The following is a 21,960-nucleotide window of genomic DNA, read 5'->3' as shown; positions in this document are numbered from 1 at the left end:
TTAGGTAAATGACACATTCATTTTTATCATTCATTTTTTTTTTCATGTTGTATTAGACCATCTTTAATGGAGGAGCGGTGAAACATTTCTCAAAAAATTAAAATATATATTTTTATTACACATTTTCCTTTTTTATTTATTTTTAATATGTGTACTATTTGGTAAATGACACATGTCTATTGATTCTTAAGAAACGTTTCTCAAGGTTTCCAACTTTCCACACAAGCAACGATTCTCCTTCTTTTATATTCTCTCTCCCTTCTTTTTATTATTTTTTTGAATATGACAAAGGAATGAAATGTTCGTCTTGAGTTGTCTTAGTTAACATTCATTATTTTTTCTTGTTATGTTAAACCATCTTTAATGGAGGAGCGGTGAAACATTTCTCGGAAAATTAAAATAAATATTTTTATTACACATTTTCTTTTTATTTATTTATTTATTTTTAATATGTGTACTATTGGGTAAATGACACATGTCTATTAATTCTTAAGAAACGTTTCTCAAGGTTTCGACACAAGCAATGATTCTCCTTATTTTCTATTATCCCTCTTCTTTTTATTATTTTTTTAATAAAAACATTGACATGAGCTACCCCCGATGGGGCAGCCCTTAGGATTCCAGGGTGTCATTTGTAATCCAAATTACCAAAATTATTATGAAGAATATAATAGAACAAATAAAATTTTTAATTAAATATATTTAAATTTACGTCATTATTTAAGCCGATCAACATAGCTAGGTTAAACTAGAAATTTTGGACACTATTACTTGGTAGTCAACACGAAGAACGATGATCAGATGCAAAGAACGATGCTAAATAAAACAAAAATATTTGTTTGGGAGACTATTTAAGATAAATATCATTAAATGGAAAAACTTGAACATAAATTTTGGACACCATTACTCGATAGTCAACACAAATATAGTTGATCTCTCAAACTATGTTTAGGTGTAAAGAACAATGCTCAAAAATAAGAAAAAAAAAACGTCTCATCATACAAATTTGACCTATTTAGATCAAGATCTAAAAATATGGTATCTAAAGTCATTTTTCCACACATGTCATTAGTATTACCCATGTTTTAAAAATCGCTAAGCGTTAGTCGGGCGATGAGGGAGGGCCTAGCGATTAATCGGGAAATCGGATTTAAATCGGGAATTAATAGGAGACTTAGTTTTAGGGTTTCTTATTATTATATAATAAATAATAAAATATTTCAGTTTTAGGGTTATATAGATTGTTTATCGCAATATTACAAAATTATTTGACAGCTTAGTCGGTGTAGGACTCACTATAAATGGTTAAGGTTGCCAGTTCGACTCGTTTCTATCTCAATTTTATCAATTTTTTAGTTTTTATCAGCAAGGGCAAAACGATAATTTTATAGTCGTCTTCTCCACAACAACCACGCGACTGTAAAACCCTAATATATGGCCGTCGACTTTTTTTTGTCTCAGTTTCTATCAATTTTATCTTATTTTCAATTAGATATAACATAAAAATAGTAGATTTCCTCACTTAAACATCATATTTAAGTACAAAAGCAAATCAAAATCGAGTATTTTTTTCCTGATTTGGGTGTAATCGCGGCGGCCTCTTGGTGCCTAGCGATTATACGCCGTGTAATCAGCCGATTTGGCCGATTTTTAGAACAGGGGTATTACCTTATCCATGTGTTTGGGCCACTATCTACATAAAACATCGTTAAATGCAAAGGTTTAAGTAGAAATTTTTATTTATTATAAATGTATTAGTGACCCAAGTCGTTTTAAAAAGTATGGAGAGATATGCATAAATGGAAATAACGATTTCCAAAATAAGATGGGTAGCATATCCCAAGTACTATACTGCCAATTCTATTAGTTATAGCCTAGCTAATAGAGAGTTTGAATTATAAGAAAAATGGTAAGACAAATTCACAAACCTACGCCATCTTGTATGGGTTTAGCGGCGACCTCAATTAAATTTTGGAGCTCAGTGAAGAGTCTAGGTTTGTTTCCTCCACGGTTCGACTGGATGAATTAAAATATGAGAAGTGAGGCGAAGAGGAGAGTGTGGATGGTCATCGTTGAAATTTGAAATTTTGGTAAGAGGAATATGCTTTTTTGATGAAAAAAATGGGTGCATGTTAAGTCTTTATATAGTGTGTGATCTTTGGCCATCATAAGATAAGTAATGTGAGAAAGACAATGTTTCGCTTAGCAGTTAAGCCAAATTGTGAGAGAGAGAGAGATTACCCTTTGAAGATTTGGAGGAAATGGGAAAAAGTGAGTCATGTGTTCTATAAGGCTACATTTGTCTCTATTGTCTCCAGCTGAGGAGCGATGTTCCTTGAACATGACAAAAGAATGAAAAATCAGTCTTGAGTTCTCTTAGTTATCATTCATTTTTTTTCATGTTGTGTTAGACCATCTATAAAGGAAGAGCAGTGAAACATTTCTCGGAAAATTAAAATATATATTTTTATTACACATTTTCCTTTTTTATTTATTTTTAATATGTGTACTATTGGGTAAATGACACATGTTTATTTATTCTTAAGAAACGTTTCTTAAGGTTTCAAAACAAGCAACGATTCTCCTTCTTTTATGTTCTTTCTTTTTTTTTTTGAATTATTTTTTTGAATTATTTTTTTGAACATGTCAAGAGAATGAAAAGTCAGTATTGAGTTCTCTTAGTTATCATTCAGTTTTTTTTTCTATCGTGTTAAACCATCTTTAATGGAGGAGCGGTGAAACATTTCTCGGAAAATTAAAATAAATATTTTTCTTACACATTTCCCTTTTTTATTTATTTTTAATATGTGTACTATAGGGTAAATGACACATGTCTATTTATTCTTAAGAAACGTTTATCAAGGTTTCCACACAAACAACAATTATCTTTCTTTTATGTTCTCTCTCTTCTTTTTTTTTTTTAATAAAAGTATTGACATGAGCAACCCCTGATGGGGCTGCCCTTAAGGTTCCAGGTGGTGTCATTTATAATCCAAATTACCAAAACTATTATAAAGAACGTAAGAAAACAAATAAATTTTTTATTTAAATTAACATCATTATTTAAGCCGATCAACATAGCTAGGTTAAAATAGAAATTTTGGACACTATTACTTGGTAGTCAACACAAAGAATGATGATCAGACGCAAAAAACGATGCTAAATAAAACAAAAATCTTTGTTTGGGAGACTATTTAAGATAAATATCATTAAATGGAAAAACTTGAACCTAAATTTTGGACACCATTACTCGATAGTCAACACAAATATAGAGTCTAGCTTTGTTTCCTCCACGGTTCGACTGGATGAATTAAAATATGAGAAGTGAGGCGAAGAGGAGAGTGTGGATGGTCATCGTTGAAATTTGAAATTTTGGTAAGAGGAATATGCTTTTTTGATGAAAAAAATGGGTGCATGTTAAGTCTTTATATAGTGTGTGATCTTTGGCCATCATAAGATAAGTAATGTGAGAAAGACAATGTTTCGCTTAGTAGTTAAGCCAAATTGTGAGAGAGAGAGAGAGATTACCCTTCAAAGATTTGGAGGAAATGGGGAAAAGTGAGTCATGTGTTCTATAAGGCTACATTTGTCTCTATTGTCTCCAGCTGAGGAGCGATGTTCCTTGAACATGACAAAAGAATGAAAAATCAGTCTTGAGTTATCTTAGTTATCATTCATTTTTTTTCATGTTGTGTTAGACCATCTATAATGGAAGAGCAGTGAAACATTTCTCGGAAAATTAAAATATATTTTTTTATTACACATTTTCGTTTTTATTTATTTTAAATATGTGTACTATTGGGTAAATGACACATGTTTATTTATTCTTAAGAAACGTTTCTTAAGGTTTCAAAACAAGCAACGATTCTCCTTCTTTTATGTTCTTTCTCTTTTTTTTTTTAATTATTTTTTTGAACATGTCAAGAGAATGAAAAGTCAGTATTGAGTTCTCTTAGTTATCATTCAGTTTTTTTTTTTCTGTCGTGTTAAACCATCTTTAATGGAGGAGCGGTGAAACATTTCTCGGAAAATTAAAATAAATATTTTAATTACACATTTCCCTTTTTTATTTATTTTTAATATGTGTACTATTGGGTAAATGACACATGTCTATTTATTCTTAAGAAACGTTTATTAAGGTTTCCACACAAGCAACAATTCTCTTTTTTTTATGTTCTCTCTCTTCTTTTTATTATTTTTTAATAAAAGCATTGACATGAGCAACCCCTAATGGGGCTGCCCTTAAGGTTCCAGGTGGTGTCATTTATAATCCAAATTACCAAAACTATTATAAAGAATGTAAGAAGACAAATAAAATTTTAAATTTAAATATATTTAAATAAACATCATTATTTAAGCCGATCAACATAGCTAGGTAAAAATAGAAATTTTGGACACTATTACTTGGTAGTCAACACAAAGAATGATGATCAGACGCAAAGAACAATGCTACAAAAATATTTGTTTGGGAGACTATTTAAGATAAATATCATTAAATGGAAAAACTTGAACATAAATTTTGGACACCATTACTCAATAGTCAACACAAATATAGTTGATCTCTCAAACTATGTTTAGGTGTAAAAAACAATGCTCAAAAAATAAGAAAAGAAAAAAATCTCATCATACAAATTTGACCTTGTTAGATCAAGATCTGAAATATGGTATCTAAAGTCATTTTTCCACACATCACTTATTAATATTACCTTATCCATGTGTTTGGGCCACTATCTACGTAAAAATCATTAAATGCAAAGGTTTAAGTAGAAATTTTTATTTATTGTAAATGTATTAGCGACCCAAGTCATTTTTAAAAGTATGGAGAGATATGCATAATTAGAAATAACGATTTCTAAAATAAAATGGGTAGCATATCCCAAGTACTGTACTGCCAATTCTAATAGTTATAGCCTAGCTAATAGAGATTTTAAATTATAAGAAAAATGGTAAGACAAATTCACAAACCTACGCCATCTTGTATGGGTTTAGCGGCGACCTCGATTAAATTTTGGAGCTCAGTGAAGAGTCTATCTTTGTTTCCTCCACGGTTCGACTGGATGAATGAAAATATGAGAAGTGAGGCGAAGAGGAGAGTGTGGATGGTCATCGTTGAATTTTGAAATTTTGGTAAGAGGAATATGCTTTTTTGATGAAAAAAATGGGTGCATGTTAAGTCTATATATAGTGTGTGATCTTTGGCCATCATAAGATAATTAATGCGAGAAAGACAATGTTTCGCTTAGCAGTTAAGCCAAATTGTGTGAGAGAGAGAGATTACCCTTTGAAGATTTGGAGGAAATGGGGAAAAGTGAGCCATGTGTTCTATAAGGCTACATTTGTCTCTAGCTGAGGAGCGATGTTCCTTGAACATGACAAGGGAATGAAATGTCAGTCTTGAGTTCCCTTAGTTATCATTCATTTTTTTTTCCTGTTGTGTTAGACCATCTTTAATAGAGGAGCGGTGAAACATTTCTCGGAAAATTAAAATATATTTTTTATTACACATTTTCCTTTATTTATTTATTTTTAATATGTGTATTGTTGGGTAAATGACACATGTCTATTTATTCTTAAGAAAGGTTTCACAAAGTTTCAACACAAGCAACGATTCTCCTTCTTTTATGTTCTCTCTCTTCTTTTTATTATTTTTTTGAACATGACAAGGGAATGAAAAGTCAGTCTTGAGTTCTCTTAGTTATCATTCATTTTTTTTTCCTGTTGTGTTAAACCATCTTTAATGGAAGAGCGGTGAAACATTTGTCGAAACATTAAAATTTATTTATTTATTTATTTTTATTATGTGTACTATTGGGTAAATGACACATGTCTATTGATTCTTAAGAAACGTTTCTCAAGGTTTTCACACAAGCAACGATTCTCCTTCTTTTATGTTCTCTCTCTCTTCTTTTTATTATTTTTTTGAAAATGACAAGGGAATGAAATGTCAGTCTTGAGTTTTCCTAGTTATCATTCATTATTTTTTTTTTGTTGTGTTAAACCATCTTTAATGGAGGAGCCGTGAAACATTTCTCGGAAAATTAAAATATATATTTTTATTACATAGTTTCCTTTTTATTTATTTTTAATATGTGCACAATTGGGTAAAGGACACATGTCTATTTATTCTTAAGATACGTTTCTCAAGGTTTCCACACAAGCAACGATTTTCCTTCTTTTATGTTGTCTCTCTTCTTTTTATTTTTTTTTTAATAAAAGCATTGATATGAGCAACCCCCGATGGGGCTGCCTTTAAGGTTCCAGGTGGTGTCATTTATAATCCAAATTACCAAAACTATTATAAAGAATGTAAGAGAACAAATAAAATTTTTTATTTAAATATATTTAAATTTACATTATTATTTAAGCCGATCAACATAGCTAGGTTAAAATAGAAATTTTGGACACTATTACTTAGTAGTCAACACAAAGAACGATGATCAGACACAAAGAACAATGCTACAAAAATATTTGTTTGGGAGACTATTTAAGATAAATATCATTAAATGGAAAAACTTGAACATAAATTTTGGACACCATTACTCAATAGTCAACACAAATATAGTTGATCTCTCAAACTATGTTTAGGTGTAAAGAACAATGCTCAAAAAATAAGAAAAGAAAAAAATCTCATCATACAAATTTGACCTTGTTAGATCAAGATCTGAAAATATGGTATCTAAAGTCATTTTTCAACACATCACTTATTAATATTACCTTGTCCATGTGTTTGGGCCACTATCTACGTAAAAATCATTAAATGCAAAGGTTTAAGTAGAAAATTTTATTTATTGTAAATGTATTAGCGACCCAAGTCATTTTTAAAAGTATGGAGAGATATGCATAATTAGAAATAACGATTTCTAAAATAAAATGGGTAGCATATCCCAAGTACTGTACTGCCAATTCTATTAGTTATAGCCTAGCTAATAGAGAGTTTGAATTATAAGAAAAATGGTAAGACAAATTCACTAACCTACGCCATCTTGTATGAGTTTAGCAGCGACCTCGATTAAATTTTGGAGCTCAGTGAAAAGTCTATCTTTGTTTCCTCCACAGCTCGACTGGATGAATGAAAATATGAGAAGTGAGGCGAAGAGGAGAATGTGGATGGTCACCGTTGAATTTTGAAATTTTGGTAAGAGGAATATGCTTTTTTAATGAAAAAAATGGGTGCATGTTAAGTCTTTATATAGTGTGCGATCTTTGGCCATCATAAGATAAGTAATGCGAGAAAGATAATGTTTCGCTTAGCAGTTAAGCCAAATTGTGTCAGAGAGAGAGATTACCCTTTGAAGATTTGGAGGAAATGGAGAAAAGTGAGTCATGTGTTTTATAAGGCTACATTTGTCTCTATTGTCTCCAGCTGAGGAGCGATGTTCCTTGAAGATGACAAGGGAATGAAAAGTCAGTCTTGAGCTTCCTTAGTTATCATTCATTTTTTTTTCCTGTTGTTTTAGACCATCTTTAATGGAGGAGCGGTGAAACATTTCTCGGAAAATTAAAAAACATATTTTTATTACACATTTTCCTTTTATTATTTATTTTTAATATGTGTACTATTGGGTAAATGACACACGTCTATTTATTCTTAAGAAATGTTTCTCAAGGTTTCCACACATGCAACAATTCTCCTTCTTTTCTGTTCTCTCTCTTCTTTTTATTATTTTTTTGAACATGACACGGGAATGAAAAGTCAGTCTTCGGTTTTCTTAGTTATCATTCATTTTATTTTCCTGTTGTGTTAAACAATCTTTAATGGAGGAGCGGTGAAACATTTCTCGGAAAATTAAAATATATATTTTTATTACACATTTTCCTTTTTTATTTATTTTTATTATGTGTACTATTGGATAAATGATACATGTCTATTGATTCTTAAGAAACGTTTCTCAAGGTTTCCACACAAACAACGATTCTCCTTCTTTTATGTTCTCTCTCTCTTCTTTTTATTATGATTTTGAATATGACAAGGGAATGAAATGTCTGTCTTGAGTTTTCCTAGTTATCATTTATTATTTTTTCTTGTTGTGTTAAACCATCTTTAATGGAGGAGCGGTGAAACATTTCTCGGAAAATTAAAATATATATTTTTATTACATAGTTTCCTTTTTTATTTATTTTTAATATGTACACAATTGGGTAAATGACACATGTATATTTATTCTTAAGAAATGTTTCTCAAGGTTTCCACACAAGCAACGATTCTCCTTCTTTTCTGTCCTCGCTCTTTTTTTTTTTTTTTTTTTTTAATAAAAGCATTGACATGAGCAACCCCCGATGGGCTGCCCTTAAGGTTCCAGGTGGTGTCATTTGTAATCCAAATTACCAAAACTATTATAAATAATGTAAGCGAACAAATAAAAATTTTAATTAAATATATTTAAATTTACATCATTATTTAAGCCGATCAACATAGCTAGGTTAAAATAGAAATTTTGGACACTAGTTAGATCATGATCTGAAAATATGGTATCTAAAGTCATTTTTCCACACATCACTCATTAGTATTACCTTATCCTTGTGTTTGGGCCACTATCTACGTAAAACATCATTAAATGCAAAGGTTTAAGTAGAAATTTTTATTTATTATAAATGTATTAGTGACCCAAGTCATTTTAAAATGTATGGAGAGATATGCATAAATGGAAATAACGATTTCTAAAATAAAATGGGTAGCATATCCCAAGTACTGTACTGCCAGTTCTATTAGTTATAGCCTAGCAAATAGAGAGTTTGAATTATAAGAAAAATGGTAAGACAAATTCACAAACCTACGCCATCTTGTATGGGTTTAGCGGCGACCTCGATTAAATTTTGGAGCTCAGTGAAGAGTCTATCTTTGTTTCCTCCACGGTTCGACTGGATGAATGAAAATATGAGAAGTGAGGCGAAGAGGAGAGTGTGGATGGTCATCGTTGAATTTTGAAATTTTGGTAAGAAGAATATGCTTTTTTGATGAAAAAAATGGGTGCATGTTAAGTCTTTATATAGTGTGTGATCTTTAGCCATCATAAGATTAAGCCAAATTGTGTGAGAGAGAGAGACTACCCTTTGAAGATTTAGAGGAAATGGGGGAAAGTTAGTCATGTGTTCTATAAGGCTACATTTGTCTCTATTGTCTCCAACTGAGGAGCGATGTTCGTTGAACATGACAAAGGAATGAAAAGTCAATCTTGAGTTCTCTTAGTTATCATTCATTTTTGTTTTCATGTTGTGTTAGACCATCTATAATGGAGAAGCGGTAAAACATTTCTCGGAAAATTAAAATATATATTTTTATCACACATTTTCCTTTTTTTTTTATTTATTTTTAATATGTGTATTATTGGGTAAAGACACATGTCTATTTATTTTTAAGAAACGTTTCTCAAGATTTCCACATAAGCAACGATTCTCCTTCTTTTATGTTCTCTCTCTTCTTTTTATTATTTTTTTGAACATGACAAGGGAATAAAAAGTCAGTCTTGAGTTCTCTTAGTTATCATTCCTTTTTTTTTCCTGTTGTGTTAAACCATCTTTTATGGAGGAGCGGTGAAACATTTCTCGGAAAATTTAAATATATATTTTTAATTACACATTTTCCTTTTTTATTTATTTTTATTATGTGTACTATTGGGTAAATGACACATGTCTATTGATTCTTAAGAAACGTTTCTCAAGATCTCTACACAAGCAACGATTCTCCTTCTTTTCTGTTCTCTCTCTTCTTTTTATTATTTTTTAATAAAAACATTGACATGAGCAACCCCCGTGGCTGCCTTTAAGGTTCCAGGTGGTGTCATTTGTAATCCAAATTATCAAAACTATTATAAAGAATGTAAAATAACAAATAAAATTATTCATTAAATATATTTAAATTTACGTCATTATTTAAGCTGATCAACATATCTAGGTTAAATAAAACAAATATATTTGTTTGGGAGACTATTTAAGATAAATATCATTAAATGGAAAAACTTGAACATAAATTTTGGACACCATTACTCGATAGTCAACACAAATATAGTTGATCTCTCAAACTATGTTTAGGTGTAAAGAACAATGCTCAAAAATAAGAAAAGAAAAACGTCTCATCATACAAATTTGACCTTGTTAGAACAAGATATGAAAATATGGTATCTAAAGTCATTTTCCACACATCACTCATTAATATTACCTTATCCATGTGTTTGGGCCATTATCTAAGTAAAAAATCATTAAATGCAAAGGTTTAAGTAGAAATTTTTATTTATTATAAATGTATTAGTGACCCAAGTCATTTTTAAAAGTATGGAGAGATATGCATAAATGAAAATAACGATTTCTAAAATAAAATGGGTAGCATATCCCAAGTACTGTACTGCCAATTCTATTAGTTATAGCGTAACTAATAGAGAGTTTGAATTATAAGAAAAATGGTAAGACAAACTCACAAACCTACGCCATCATCTTGTATGGGTTTAGCGGCGACCTCGATTAAATTTCAGAGATCAGTGAAGAGTCTATCTTTGTTTCCTCCACGGCTCAACTGGATGAAGGAAAATATGAGAAGAAGAGAGTGTGGATGGCCATCGTTGAATTTTGAAATTTTGGTAAGAGGAATATGCTTTTTTGATGAAAAAATGGGGCATGTTAAGTATTTATATAGTGTGTGATCTTTAGCCATCATAAGATAAGTAATGCGAGAAAGACAATCTTTCGCTTAGCAGTTAAGCCAAATTGTGTGAGAGAGAGAGATTACCCTTTGAAGATTTGGAGGAAATGGGGAAAAGTGAGCCATGTGTTCTATAAGGCTACATTTGTCTCTATTGTCTCCAGCGGAGGAACGATGTTCCTTGAACATGACAAGGGAATGAAAAGTCAATATTGAGTTCTTTACACAAGCAACGATTCTTCTTCTTTTCTGTTCTCTCTTATCTTTTTATTATTTTTTTAATAAAAACATTGACATGAGCAACTCCTGATGGGGCTGCCCTTAAGGTTCTAGGGTGTCATTTGTAATCCAAATTACCAAAACTATTATGAAGAATGTAAGAGAACAAATAAAAAATTTAATTAAATATATTTAAATTTATGTCATTTTTTAAGCCGATCAACATAGCTAGGTTAAAATAGAAATTTTGGACACTATTACTTGGTAGTCAACACGAAGAACGATGATCAGACGCAAAGAACGATGCTAAATAAAACAAAAATATTTGTTTGAGAGACTATTAAGATAAATATCATTAAATGGAAAAACTTGAACATAAATTTTGAACACCATTACTTGATAGTCAACACAAATATAGTTGATCTTTCAAACTATGTTTAGGTGTAAAGAACAATGCTCAAAAATATGAAAAGAAAAACGTCTCATCATACAAATTTGACCTAGTTAAATCAAGATCTGAAAATATGGTATCTAATGTCATATCACCGGACATCACTCATTAGGATCACCTTATCCATATGTTTGGGCCACTATCTAAGTCAAACATCATTAAATGCAAAATTTTAAGTAGAAATTTCGAACGCTATTACTCGGTAGTCGACACAAATATAGTTGACCTATAAAACTATCTTCATGCGTGGAGAACGATTCTCAAAAATAAATATATAAAGAATGTATTGTTCGAATTAAACCAAATTAGATCCCAATAAAGAAATTTGGTATGCGATGTCATATCACTAACATCACTCATTAGAATCGCCGTATCCATATGTTGCACAACTATGTTGAAATATCAAATTATGCGCAAAAGGCGAAGAAAAACGCCAAGAATATTAGAAGAAAAATTCATCTCATCAACCTACTTAAAAATCTCAGTCCATAATTTAATATTACATTACACACCGCTCATTAGGATTACCTTATCCTTATGTTTTTTTTCTTTTTCACTCCTGTTTAGACCTATTAAAATGTTATAAAGTATTTCTTTTCTATGATTGACCTCTAAGCATTAACGCAAGACAACTATGCACTTGCAATCTATGTCTGAAGATTCCATAACATTGAGAGAGTCCCATGTAATTTAGGATCATATCACTTAGACACTTAGACACAAAATTTGGGAGTACTTTTAGGAGCGTAATTCAAGTATATGAAGTCTTTTTCACACCATTGTCTGTCGTCTGAGATTGATTGTTGGTCCATTAAAAACCTACATGTCCTATATTAAATATACTATATAGAACAAATACTTTCACTAACTTTACTAGCCAAAGCAGTCTCCAATTAAGTTCTCTATATGAAGCTGGTTTAGGCAGCAGTTTTAAATCAAAGACGTGAATATTACAAACCAAAATTACAACTGCGTATCATTCGATTTGACCTCAAAAAAAAACTTCTCTTTTAGGGTAGTCTCACCAAAAAGATTCAGCAAGACAGTTACCACTTCCATTCTTCCTAGAGAATTACTAAATATAGTATCATCATCACTCATGTATCTTCAGGGACAATGCAATTGCTACTTAAACCAAGCTATTTCCGTGCAACCGAACGCATGAGCCTTGTAGAGACCATTTCATTACACATTCATCTGAATCAAGATCATTTATCCCATAGTCCAAACAGTCAGCTATAAACAAGTATCAATAATTCCTTCCATTTAGCCCCCTTATCATCACTTGCCTCCATGAATTGAGTTTGTTCTTTCAAATCCCTTGAGCAGCTTCAGTATACAGAATACTACTACCTAGTATCTACTGAACACTTGATCTAATCAACATACCAATACTAATAGTTATGCTAACCGTTACTAATAATAGATCTAGAGTACAATGAAGACAAACCATTATCTATATTTCTTATTTTGTTTCCACTGAATCAGCTGAAACAGAACTACACCTAAATTCAGCTAAACACTACAAAAGATTACCTTTCGCTAGAGACTTCCTTTAATTGCATAACTAAATCCAACACAGAACATATGATATAGATTCCTTAATAAAAGACTTCTTCATAAAAATAACATCTATTATTCAATCAGTTGAATCCGTCTTATTTGCAATGGATCGAGTACATAGATGCAGCCATATGGAAGTACAATAACAAAGAAGTGATCGTTACAAAATAATCATCTTATATATAAGGATTGGTGAGGATTATAAATTCTGCATTTCAGATAAATGATCATTCAGGAAAACTCTAGTTCTCAAAATCAGTGTTTTGCATCCGATCAGTACCAACAAGAGATAACTTGTTCTCATATACATCGATATATCCAAACGAATACGTACCTGGGGGGCATTCCAAGGCAGCTTCCAAGGATCTATGGTGAACACCGTGAGAATCAACAAAGTATCCTCCTTTATGATCGTGTCCGGACAAACAAACTTTAACAGAGTCATACTTGTGTATAATGTCCATCACTTCATCAAAATTCCACAACAAAGCTGCTTTGGATGCCACACCGGGGCTCATAGGCACATGCCCACATACAATAACTCTCTGGTTCGAGTTTGATGCATCCTGAAGCACACTATCAAGCCATTGCAGCTGCTCCTCCCCAACACCACCGTTATACTTGACAAATCTCCTCGCAACATCCTCAAGCCCCTCAGGGCTATTTTTGTCTGAGTTTGGGTTCTTTTCATCAAGTATCTTCAATGCAGCGATTGTTTTAGGATGGTCCTGTGGCCATCCTACAGCACTGATGTCATACCCATCTAACACAACAATTCTATAGCCTGGAGTTGGTGAAAAATCATAGTAAGCATTGCCATCACGACCTGGGATCTTCAGCAAGGGAAGCAACTCTTCACGGGGGAGATTGTAGAGGCAGTGATTGCCGATCATATGATAAACAGGACCATTGAATTTGTCGAATTCACGGACCAGTTTCTTAGTCGCAGCCAAAGACTGATCCTTGGGACAAAAACCATCAACAATGTCACCCATGTTGATAACAAATTTGAGGTTCCCATGTTGGTTCCAAGTTTCAACAGCTCGTTGTAGGACAAGGATGCTGTTCCTGTAATACCTAGGAACACCTAAAAAGGAGCGGCCATCTGGAATATCAGCATACTGAACATCAGCTATAACACCAAACGAGAAGAGTGGCTGTTTGACTACAGAACCCATTAAACCTATTGGTCTGTAAAAATCAAAAATTTATGTAAGCACACAACCAGTCATAATGAATCACATTTTAGCTTCACATTAAGAATAAAAAAGCCACGATTTTTCAAAACTTAGATGCCACAAAATGGAAAAGCTTGTTCAGTAGCAGCACATGACAACAAGTTTCTTCTGATCTCACAAAAATTTGAGCAGAGCCCTTTTATTCAACACTTAAGTTGAAAAATTCACAAAACAAAAGGGTAAAAGAATGCAATTGCACAAGTATAATGACAAATCGTAGAGTCAATGCTCGATCTCGGCTTATAGATCGTGAAAGAAAACGCAAGTCGTATGGAAAAAAAAAACATTATAGTAAACGACGGACTTACAAGAATATAGCTCCGCGAGGATTGGATAAGGGAACGAGCAGAGGTGAGCAGAAGAATCAGAGAGAAGAGGCGCAAATTGGCTAATTGCAGAGACACAACAGCTACACAAGAAAACTCTTAACATCTGAAACTGTGAATTTTCTTACAAACCCTGTAGTTTTCTTACTGCTTACAAAAACTACATGCTGTTTCTTATCGACAAATAAACTCCCCCTTAATTTTGGTCAACAAATAGGATAAGTTGTTTGGCCTTTGCCTTGTATGTAGTTTTTTTTTTTTTTTTTTTTTTTTTGTAAAAGGTGAAATACTGTATGTAGTACTTAGGCAGCCTTTGATTATTAATAATAACATCATAATCAATGGAAGATACTTTTTTTTCTACTAAAATATGAATCTTAAAAAAATTAATAGCAATGATTTGCAAGTTAAACCCTACACTTTGTCAACATATTTTTGGTATGGTTTTATTATACAAAATGTTCTATAGAACAAAAATTAAAAAATAGTAAAAAATATTACAAAATTGATAAGCTAAATTAATATAAATAATAATATAGAAATTTAAACATTTTTCTAATTATGAGTGGATCTATCTTTATCATGTTTTATAGAGGTTAAGAATTAATTTAAAGAGTTTTTTCTTAATGTAGTATAGTAAAACTGAATCAAAAAATTAAAAACAAAATTAATCTTTTACAATTGATAAAATAATAATTTCACATAATCTTTTTCACCAAAAAAAGATAATATTTTCACATAGATTTCTTTAACCTACAAATGTGTAAATTTTCTTTTACTAAAACATAAAACCCTAGTCAATGATTCATACACGTTGATAACTGGAATCTCTAAAGTACAAAATCTTCTTCTTCTTTTTTTATGATCATTAAGATATGAAATACAGCTAAGATCAAAAAATTTATGACCATATACTATTTTAACTTTTCCATTAATTAAAAGGAGTTCTAATCTTTCTCTTTTTTTTTTTTTTTTTTTCGTTTGGTTTAACTTTTCCATTAATAAACCGAATCAAAATTACCAATAAGAAATTGGAATTGGGTCAGATAGATCTGTATAAATACTAGGGAACCTTCAACCCCAATTCCCCAAAACCCTCTGTGACCATTATTATATCAATCGCCTCGCCGCGTCTTCCTTTTGTTTGCTACCTACGAGTACGACTATGGCGCCCAACAAGATCATCCTAAAGAGCTCCGACGGTGAAATCTTCGAGGTAGATGAAGCCGTAGCTGTTGAGTCCCAGACGATTAAGCACATGATCGAGGACGACTGCGCCAGTAACGGAATCCCGCTTCCCAATGTAACCGGAGCCACCTTGGCTAAGGTTATTGAGTACTGTAAGAAGCACGTCGAGGCCGCCGCTGAGGCTGACGGTGCTGACAAGGATTTTTGTGGTAAAACTGAGAACAGTGAGCTTAATACTTGGGATACCGAATTCGTCAAAGTCGATCAGCCTACACTCTTTGATCTCATCCTGGTTTGTGCTTTATGTTCTTTTTGGATTAGGGTTTTGATGTTCTGTTGGATTAGGGTTTCTTTTTCTGATTTGGGATTATAGGTTTGCCAACTCTGTTACTTAGGGTTGTTGTTGATTTTGTGATATGTTGTGTTTTTTTGTTTTGTTGAAGGCTGCTAACTATCTGAACATCGGTGGACTTCTTGACCTAACGTGCAAGGCCGTGGCTGATCAGATGAGAGGCAAAACTCCAGACGAGATGCGTGCTCACTTCAACATCAAGAACGATTACACAAAGGAGGAAGAAGAGGAGGTTCGCAATGAGAACAAGTGGGCGTTCGAGTAGTGGATCCGGTGTTGGGTGTTTCTCTAGGACAACCTAGTCTTTTTAGTCTTCTTCTTTCTTAAATATTTTGGATTTTTATTTCTTTCTTTTTGGTTTGGACTTGTCTTTAGAATTCAACCGAATGCTTTGTTCTTCTACTAACAAGAACCTTTTGGTTTCTCTCCTCCAATGGTGTCTTTGGTTTTATTCAAAGAAATTGTGTGTTTCTCTTTAGATTTTATCATTAATCTTCGCGACTGGTTACAACGATGGACTCCTTAGTCCTTACGCTTAACATTCCATTAGACCATGTGATTGGCAGCTAAGTGTATCTCCTATCTTTCTCAAGTGTAGTCTTCTCTGACAAGTAACCCTTCGGGTGCATCGATGCTCGTTGAACCTTGATTGCTTGTTGCATCCCAGATCGAAGTTTTATCCCAAATTTGTTCAAAGATAGAGAGCATCATAAGTGCAAACCCCATACGGGGGGCTAGAAGAAGCTTAAGTTTCTTGATGCCGTTATCGCTCCATGTCTTCTTCAACTTAGTCGCAATGCATGAGGAACAAAGCATAGAGTCAAACAACGTCCACTCCCTGAGAGAAGCATAAGCTTAGGCTCTTCTTCATAAGAGATTCTTGAGTAGTCTGGTGCTCGGATCTTGGTTCCGTCTTTCAGAGTAACACAAGTGATCTTATCAATGTTTCCTGAGCTATTGATGTGTTGTTCAAGCTTCTTTCATAACCGCAACTTCGTATCTTTCATCAGTCAACCTCTCGTGAACAAACTGATCAGTCAAAGAAACACAAGCCAGCCACAGCAACTCATTAGTGTTCTTGACAGCTCAAACAACAAGCACCCACATGGCTTCATCGTAGACTACCAAATGCTCTATCTCGGCGTATAGATCGTGAAAGAAAACGCAAGTCGTATGGAAAAAAATCAAAAACATTATGGTAAACGACGGACTTGCAACAATACAGCTCCGCGAGGATTGGATAAGGGAACGAGCAGAGGTTAGCAGAATCAGAGAGACGAGGCGCAAATTGGCTAATTGCAGAGACACAGCTAAACAAGAAAACTCTTAACACATCTGAAACTGAAAACTTTCGTGCAAACCGTGCAATTTTCTTACTCCTGACAAAAACTATATGCTGTTTCTTATCGACAACTAAACTCCCCGTAAATTTTGGTAATGGTAGTTTTTGGTCTGTTTATTGCAAAACTTATCGACATCATTTGTAAATACAAAAATGATGTTTCTTATACATCATTGTATATCCAGTATAAGTTTCACTCTAGCTTGCTTGATGTTATTTGAAGCACTTCAAGTAATAGTAAGTCGTAGCACTTTCTTTTGACACATACCTACTTGTAGATTTTGTGGTCGAAAATTAAAACATTGAATTTGAAGGATCAAGTTTACAAGATAGACAAACAATTGCCTATCACTTTAAAAAGAGTGATCTAAGCATTTTTGATTAATTAATATCAGAATTCGTGGGGTTGTGGAGGTAAGACCTTTTTGTAAAGGCTTTTACTACAATCATACATATCTTACTCTATTTACACTCCTCCTCTAGAGCCTGTCATCTCCTCCTTGTGAAAAAAGGATGTCTCAAGGCTTCACGAGCGGTTAGTCTCTCTGATGGATCAAATCGAAGAAGTCCTTGCACCATATTTATCAATTCTCCCGCCGAGTGGTCTACATGTTGCATAATCAGATTCTGCAACAACACATACAGGACCATATGTAAACACACAGAATCACTTCGACAAATCAAACTCAATATACGACACTTGACGAACCTGAAGCCGAGGAAGCTTCAATACTGCTTTGAGGCTGTCCCTTGAGGTGGCCCCATCAGGCCAATCCAAACGACCTCTTCTCACATATTTCTCTGAGTGCCGACTTTATCACACAACACAAGAAAAAATAGTTTAACACCCGACCATATATACATCACTTCAGAGCAAATGTTTTGATTCAACTCACTCCACTTTCTTCAACATTTGTTGAGGGAACGACCCAAGTACACGCTCCATCATTGCTAAATGCTCCAGATTTTCATGTGTTTGGAACAACGCTTCTCCCTGAAAATCCCAAAATTTTCAATTAAAAACAAAAAAAGGGAGTAAATTCCCAATCTAACATTAAAATGAACTAGCTCAAACACATACCGTGCACAGTTCCACTATGATACATCCAATACTCCAAACATCGCATGGATAACTCCAGCCAAGACCTGCACACAAGCCCATGTTTCTCCATCAGTTTGTAATATAATTTAACAGAATCTAGAGATCAGAATGAGTTATTTTTTACAACATGAACTCACCTAAAATCACTTCTGGTGCCCTATAATGTCTCGTAGATACAATGTAGGTTTGGTCCTGACGCTCATAAGTTGTGCTACCAAAATCAATCACCTTTATTGCACTTGATTTAGGCACTCTTTTATAGCTTAGATCCCTTTGTAACCGGGAGCCCTGCAATAGAAAACACAACAAAATCCTTTAGCACTTAACTCATATTAAAGTCACACACATGTAAATTCAAGATATACCTTATACTCAGGAATCTTCACATAGTCCGAGGAGACTAAGAGAATATTTTCTGGTTTAAGGTCCGTATGAATCATGCGCAAGTCATGCATAACTGCAAAATCAGACAAAAATAAACAAGGAAAATGCCATAAGAAACGGAAAGAGCTAAAATTCAGAAACTTATGTGGTAACCATCACAATAACAAGCAAAACTCAAATGAAAATGCAAGAGCATGCAGATTGATTGAAAAGACTGCAAAGACTACACACATGCTACACATTCCAAGAGTTGCCAGCCAATCTCACGGACAAGATCAATGGGAAAGGAGCGATAATTGTTTTTCCGAAGAAAATCGTATAAACTTGATCCAAGCTTCTCAAATACCTGTTGCAACCATTTAAATTCATCCACAAAATTTAACCCCAACTATTTCCCAAACCGGGGAAAATCATTGCCATCACAAAATTGACTAAAATACTTACAATACAGATATGGTTACGATAGTCAAACCAGTTCCGAATTTGTACACAACTGCAAGGAATAAAATGATTTAACCTTTGCAAAAAAAGAATTTGAAAAACCATGTCCGACTCTATCAGATTTCTAATGCATGATGAAAAGTAACTTACCGATTGCCACCTTTGTCATGTTTACCAAGCTGTTGAAGCATTTCAATTTCGATCATAGCAGCCTCGCGGTATTTCTTCACACCACGGACAATCTTGACAGCCACCATTTCCTTCCTCTCCCTGTCCCAACATTCTAGCACTTGACCAAAGGTACCTACAAGGACAATTTAAGTAACGTTCGAATAAGATATGAGTACTACAATGAGACATGTGAAAAAACATAAGATAACTTATACAACAACCAAAAATTCATACCTTCTCCCATTTTGCTATAGATTTTATCTGCGAAACAAGAAGAGCATAGAGCAATCAGAATAATGAAATCAAAAAATATATATATACACAAGGTTCACCACAACATCTAATGTTTGTTAAAAAAAAGCCATTGAAAAAAAAAATCTAGAGATATATATTTAAGGTAGCTTGAGGATTATCAAAACAGCTCTTTGGTTAATAGAAAAAGTGAGATTACAGCGTGGGGTTAAGTCATCTCCCAGTTCAAACATGTAATGTCCATCCTTGTCATCTTCTCGCCTTGGGGGAGAACCATTTCGAGCCACAGCCTTAACACAAATAGAAGAGCTACTATTGTCTGTAGGAGCTCCGGAGGATGCAAAGCTTGATATATTTCCAATCTCTTGCCCACAAAACATTCCTACCTGAGCCTACACATATCCATGTACCATAACAGACAGATGAAAACCTGCCACTATCCTTCTACGCTAACATGTTTTGAGTCATATTCTATTACTATCTTAATACCTAAAGGGCAATATGTAAATCCAAACAATTAGGGTACTTTCAAAGTGCATCAATTTATCTATTCTTGAGAAATAATCATTTGTTCTGACTGAAACTGATAGAAGTTAAAGCATTGGAGAGGGAAAAACACAAAAATCTACATCCAAATTCACAAAACATCATCCATGAGATCAAAATTTGTTCACCATCTACAAACAAAAAAACTAGATACAAAACATACCACGGAAAGAAAAAAAAGTTGAACCTAACCACACTGACATCTAAAATATGTTTATATAGATCTGAACAGGTACAACAACACCTAATTCTCACACGAAATCAACCTAATCACACAAAATTTGGTATCTTCAAAAAGTAAATAATTGACAAACACAACCACACAAAAAAAACTAAAATCACAGATCCATAAGAATCGACAAAAGAAAATAATCAAACAATCTTCAATTTCAAATCGAATCAAAGGAATCAAACACAAAATTGGAACCATGGATAAAAAAAGTGGAGATAAAAACTATACCTTGGTTGCAGAAGGCAACACATCCCAACCGAGACGCGCTCTCTTCCTGGGACGACGATCCATGTGAGTATGAGGAAACTCATGCACGCGCTCCATCTCCATAATCTCAGAAAAATATTCTAATCGGTGGTGATTGTTTTTCAGAAAGCCAAAACGGCGATGACGAAAGCTATTTGGGGGTAAACAGAATCGAAAAGCGTCCTAACCCTAGTTTTTAACCAGAAGAGCCTATTTGCGAATTTGCGATAGAGAAGCAGTCAGAATACATCTCCACCGTCCACGTGTAAGCACCCTATGTAACCAGGGTTAGTTGTAACTGCGCTGGATTTAACCAGAGTTGAGTTGTGTCTGTCTCAATTATTGATTGGGGAATAGGAATATGCTCTTCCACTTTCCAAAAGATGAAAACTACAAGAAGTGCTTCTTATTTCTCTTCAAAACGACACGCATTCTTAGTTCGCTCGGTCTTTCTAATCCTCGCTTTTTACCCGGATCGAATATTCCAAAACTATTTTAGTATTTTTACTTTATTGACGGCATTTTTTCCTTTCTAAATTATCCCCTTTATAATAAAACGGAAATACACAACATTGTTTCGATAGACTTTATAATTTTAATAAATGGTTACAAATTGGTTATACATAAATTATAAATTAATCCATATATTAATTGTAACCAATAAAACCTTAATTGTAACAGAAAATTTTAAATGGGTTATTCCAAATTGATAGTTCATGGATATTCCAAACTTTATTTTCGGAAGATCACGTATATAGTTTCAATTATCTAGAATCACAATATCACCAATTTATTTTCTACATATTTTATTGATAAACCACATCAATAAAAAAGTTATTAAGGGATAAAAATATACTCTTAATCATAAAAAAAGAATCAAATCTCGCTAATTTAACAAGATTAATCGTGATCTTCGGGATCATATTCAGAAATTAAAAATTAAATCTTAATGATAGATTAGAGCCGTGTTAGAGCATGGGTTGAAATTCTTTTTATTATATCATAATTTTAGAATAAAATATAATTTATATGATTGATTTTAAAAGTTTTTCAGGTCCTAATCTAATATTAATCGTGATCTTTGGAATCATATTTTATTCTAAAATTATGATATAAATAAAAAGATTCAACCCGTGCTCTAGCACGGGTCCTAATCTAATCTAGTGGTAATTTACTTTGTCAACAATGAATGTTACAGTAGAATATAAACCGGAGTCTCTTTGGTTTAAAGTTTAAACACTACAATACATGTGTAAATTGCGAGTAAACCGGTT

General features: G+C 33.1%; 3 protein-coding genes across 6 annotated transcripts; 1 reads left to right on the top strand and 2 right to left on the bottom strand.

Moving 5' to 3' along the window:
* Positions 1-12,919: 12,919 nt before the first annotated feature.
* On the bottom strand, positions 12,920-14,725 carry LOC104730974 (manganese-dependent ADP-ribose/CDP-alcohol diphosphatase). The gene is made up of 2 exons (XM_010450225.3): positions 14,413-14,725; positions 12,920-14,057 (listed from the first exon to the last, which is right to left on the bottom strand). Exon 2 carries the CDS (start codon positions 14,042-14,044, stop codon positions 13,109-13,111), a length of 936 nt encoding a protein of 311 aa, XP_010448527.1. The 5' UTR covers positions 14,045-14,057; positions 14,413-14,725; the 3' UTR covers positions 12,920-13,108.
* Positions 14,726-15,379: 654 nt separating this feature from the next.
* LOC104730973 (SKP1-like protein 4) lies at positions 15,380-16,446 on the top strand. The gene is made up of 2 exons (XM_010450224.3): positions 15,380-15,910; positions 16,062-16,446. The coding sequence occupies exons 1-2, from the start codon at positions 15,596-15,598 to the stop codon at positions 16,233-16,235; spliced, it is 489 nt and encodes a 162-aa protein (XP_010448526.1). The 5' UTR covers positions 15,380-15,595; the 3' UTR covers positions 16,236-16,446.
* Positions 16,447-17,591: 1,145 nt separating this feature from the next.
* On the bottom strand, positions 17,592-20,923 carry LOC104730972 (serine/threonine-protein kinase AFC2). Of its 4 annotated transcripts, XM_010450222.2 has the most exons (12): positions 20,669-20,923; positions 19,862-20,054; positions 19,645-19,671; positions 19,390-19,543; positions 19,243-19,291; positions 19,030-19,144; positions 18,780-18,871; positions 18,552-18,702; positions 18,394-18,458; positions 18,209-18,306; positions 18,022-18,124; positions 17,592-17,939 (listed from the first exon to the last, which is right to left on the bottom strand). In XM_010450222.2, the coding sequence occupies exons 1-12, from the start codon at positions 20,768-20,770 to the stop codon at positions 17,802-17,804; spliced, it is 1,287 nt and encodes a 428-aa protein (XP_010448524.2). In that variant the 5' UTR covers positions 20,771-20,923; the 3' UTR covers positions 17,592-17,801. The 4 variants fall into 4 exon arrangements, with proteins under 4 accessions (XP_010448524.2, XP_087334656.1, XP_087334657.1 ...); XM_087478530.1 differs by lacking the exon at positions 19,862-20,054 and having other exon boundaries at positions 20,669-20,888; XM_087478531.1 differs by lacking the exons at positions 19,030-19,144; positions 19,243-19,291 and having other exon boundaries at positions 20,669-20,888.
* Between the last annotated feature and the right edge of the window lie 1,037 nt (positions 20,924-21,960).

The sequence above is a fragment of the Camelina sativa genome, chromosome 12, assembly GCF_030686135.1.
Source record: "Camelina sativa cultivar CO46 ecotype springtype chromosome 12, ASM3068613v1".
Taxonomy (NCBI): Eukaryota; Viridiplantae; Streptophyta; class Magnoliopsida; order Brassicales; family Brassicaceae; genus Camelina; species Camelina sativa.
This window is presented reverse-complemented; position numbering and strand designations above follow the sequence as displayed.

Bases quoted from the DNA above. Each gene is read 5' to 3' on its own strand.
- LOC104730974 (XM_010450225.3), bottom strand. From the start codon at position 14,044: ATGGGTTCTGTAGTCAAACAGCCACTCTTCTCGTTTGGTGTTATAGCT.
- LOC104730973 (XM_010450224.3), top strand. From the start codon at position 15,596: ATGGCGCCCAACAAGATCATCCTAAAGAGCTCCGACGGTGAAATCTTC. The intron at 15,911-16,061 runs GTTTGTGCTTTA...GTTTTGTTGAAG, and splicing joins CACTCTTTGATCTCATCCTG to GCTGCTAACTATCTGAACAT.
- LOC104730972 (XM_010450222.2), bottom strand. From the start codon at position 20,770: ATGGAGATGGAGCGCGTGCATGAGTTTCCTCATACTCACATGGATCGT. The intron at 19,544-19,644 runs GTATGAATTTTT...TTGTCCTTGTAG, and splicing joins CTATAGCAAAATGGGAGAAG to GTACCTTTGGTCAAGTGCTA. The intron at 18,125-18,208 runs GTGAGTTGAATC...TGTGTGATAAAG, and splicing joins CAAATGTTGAAGAAAGTGGA to TCGGCACTCAGAGAAATATG.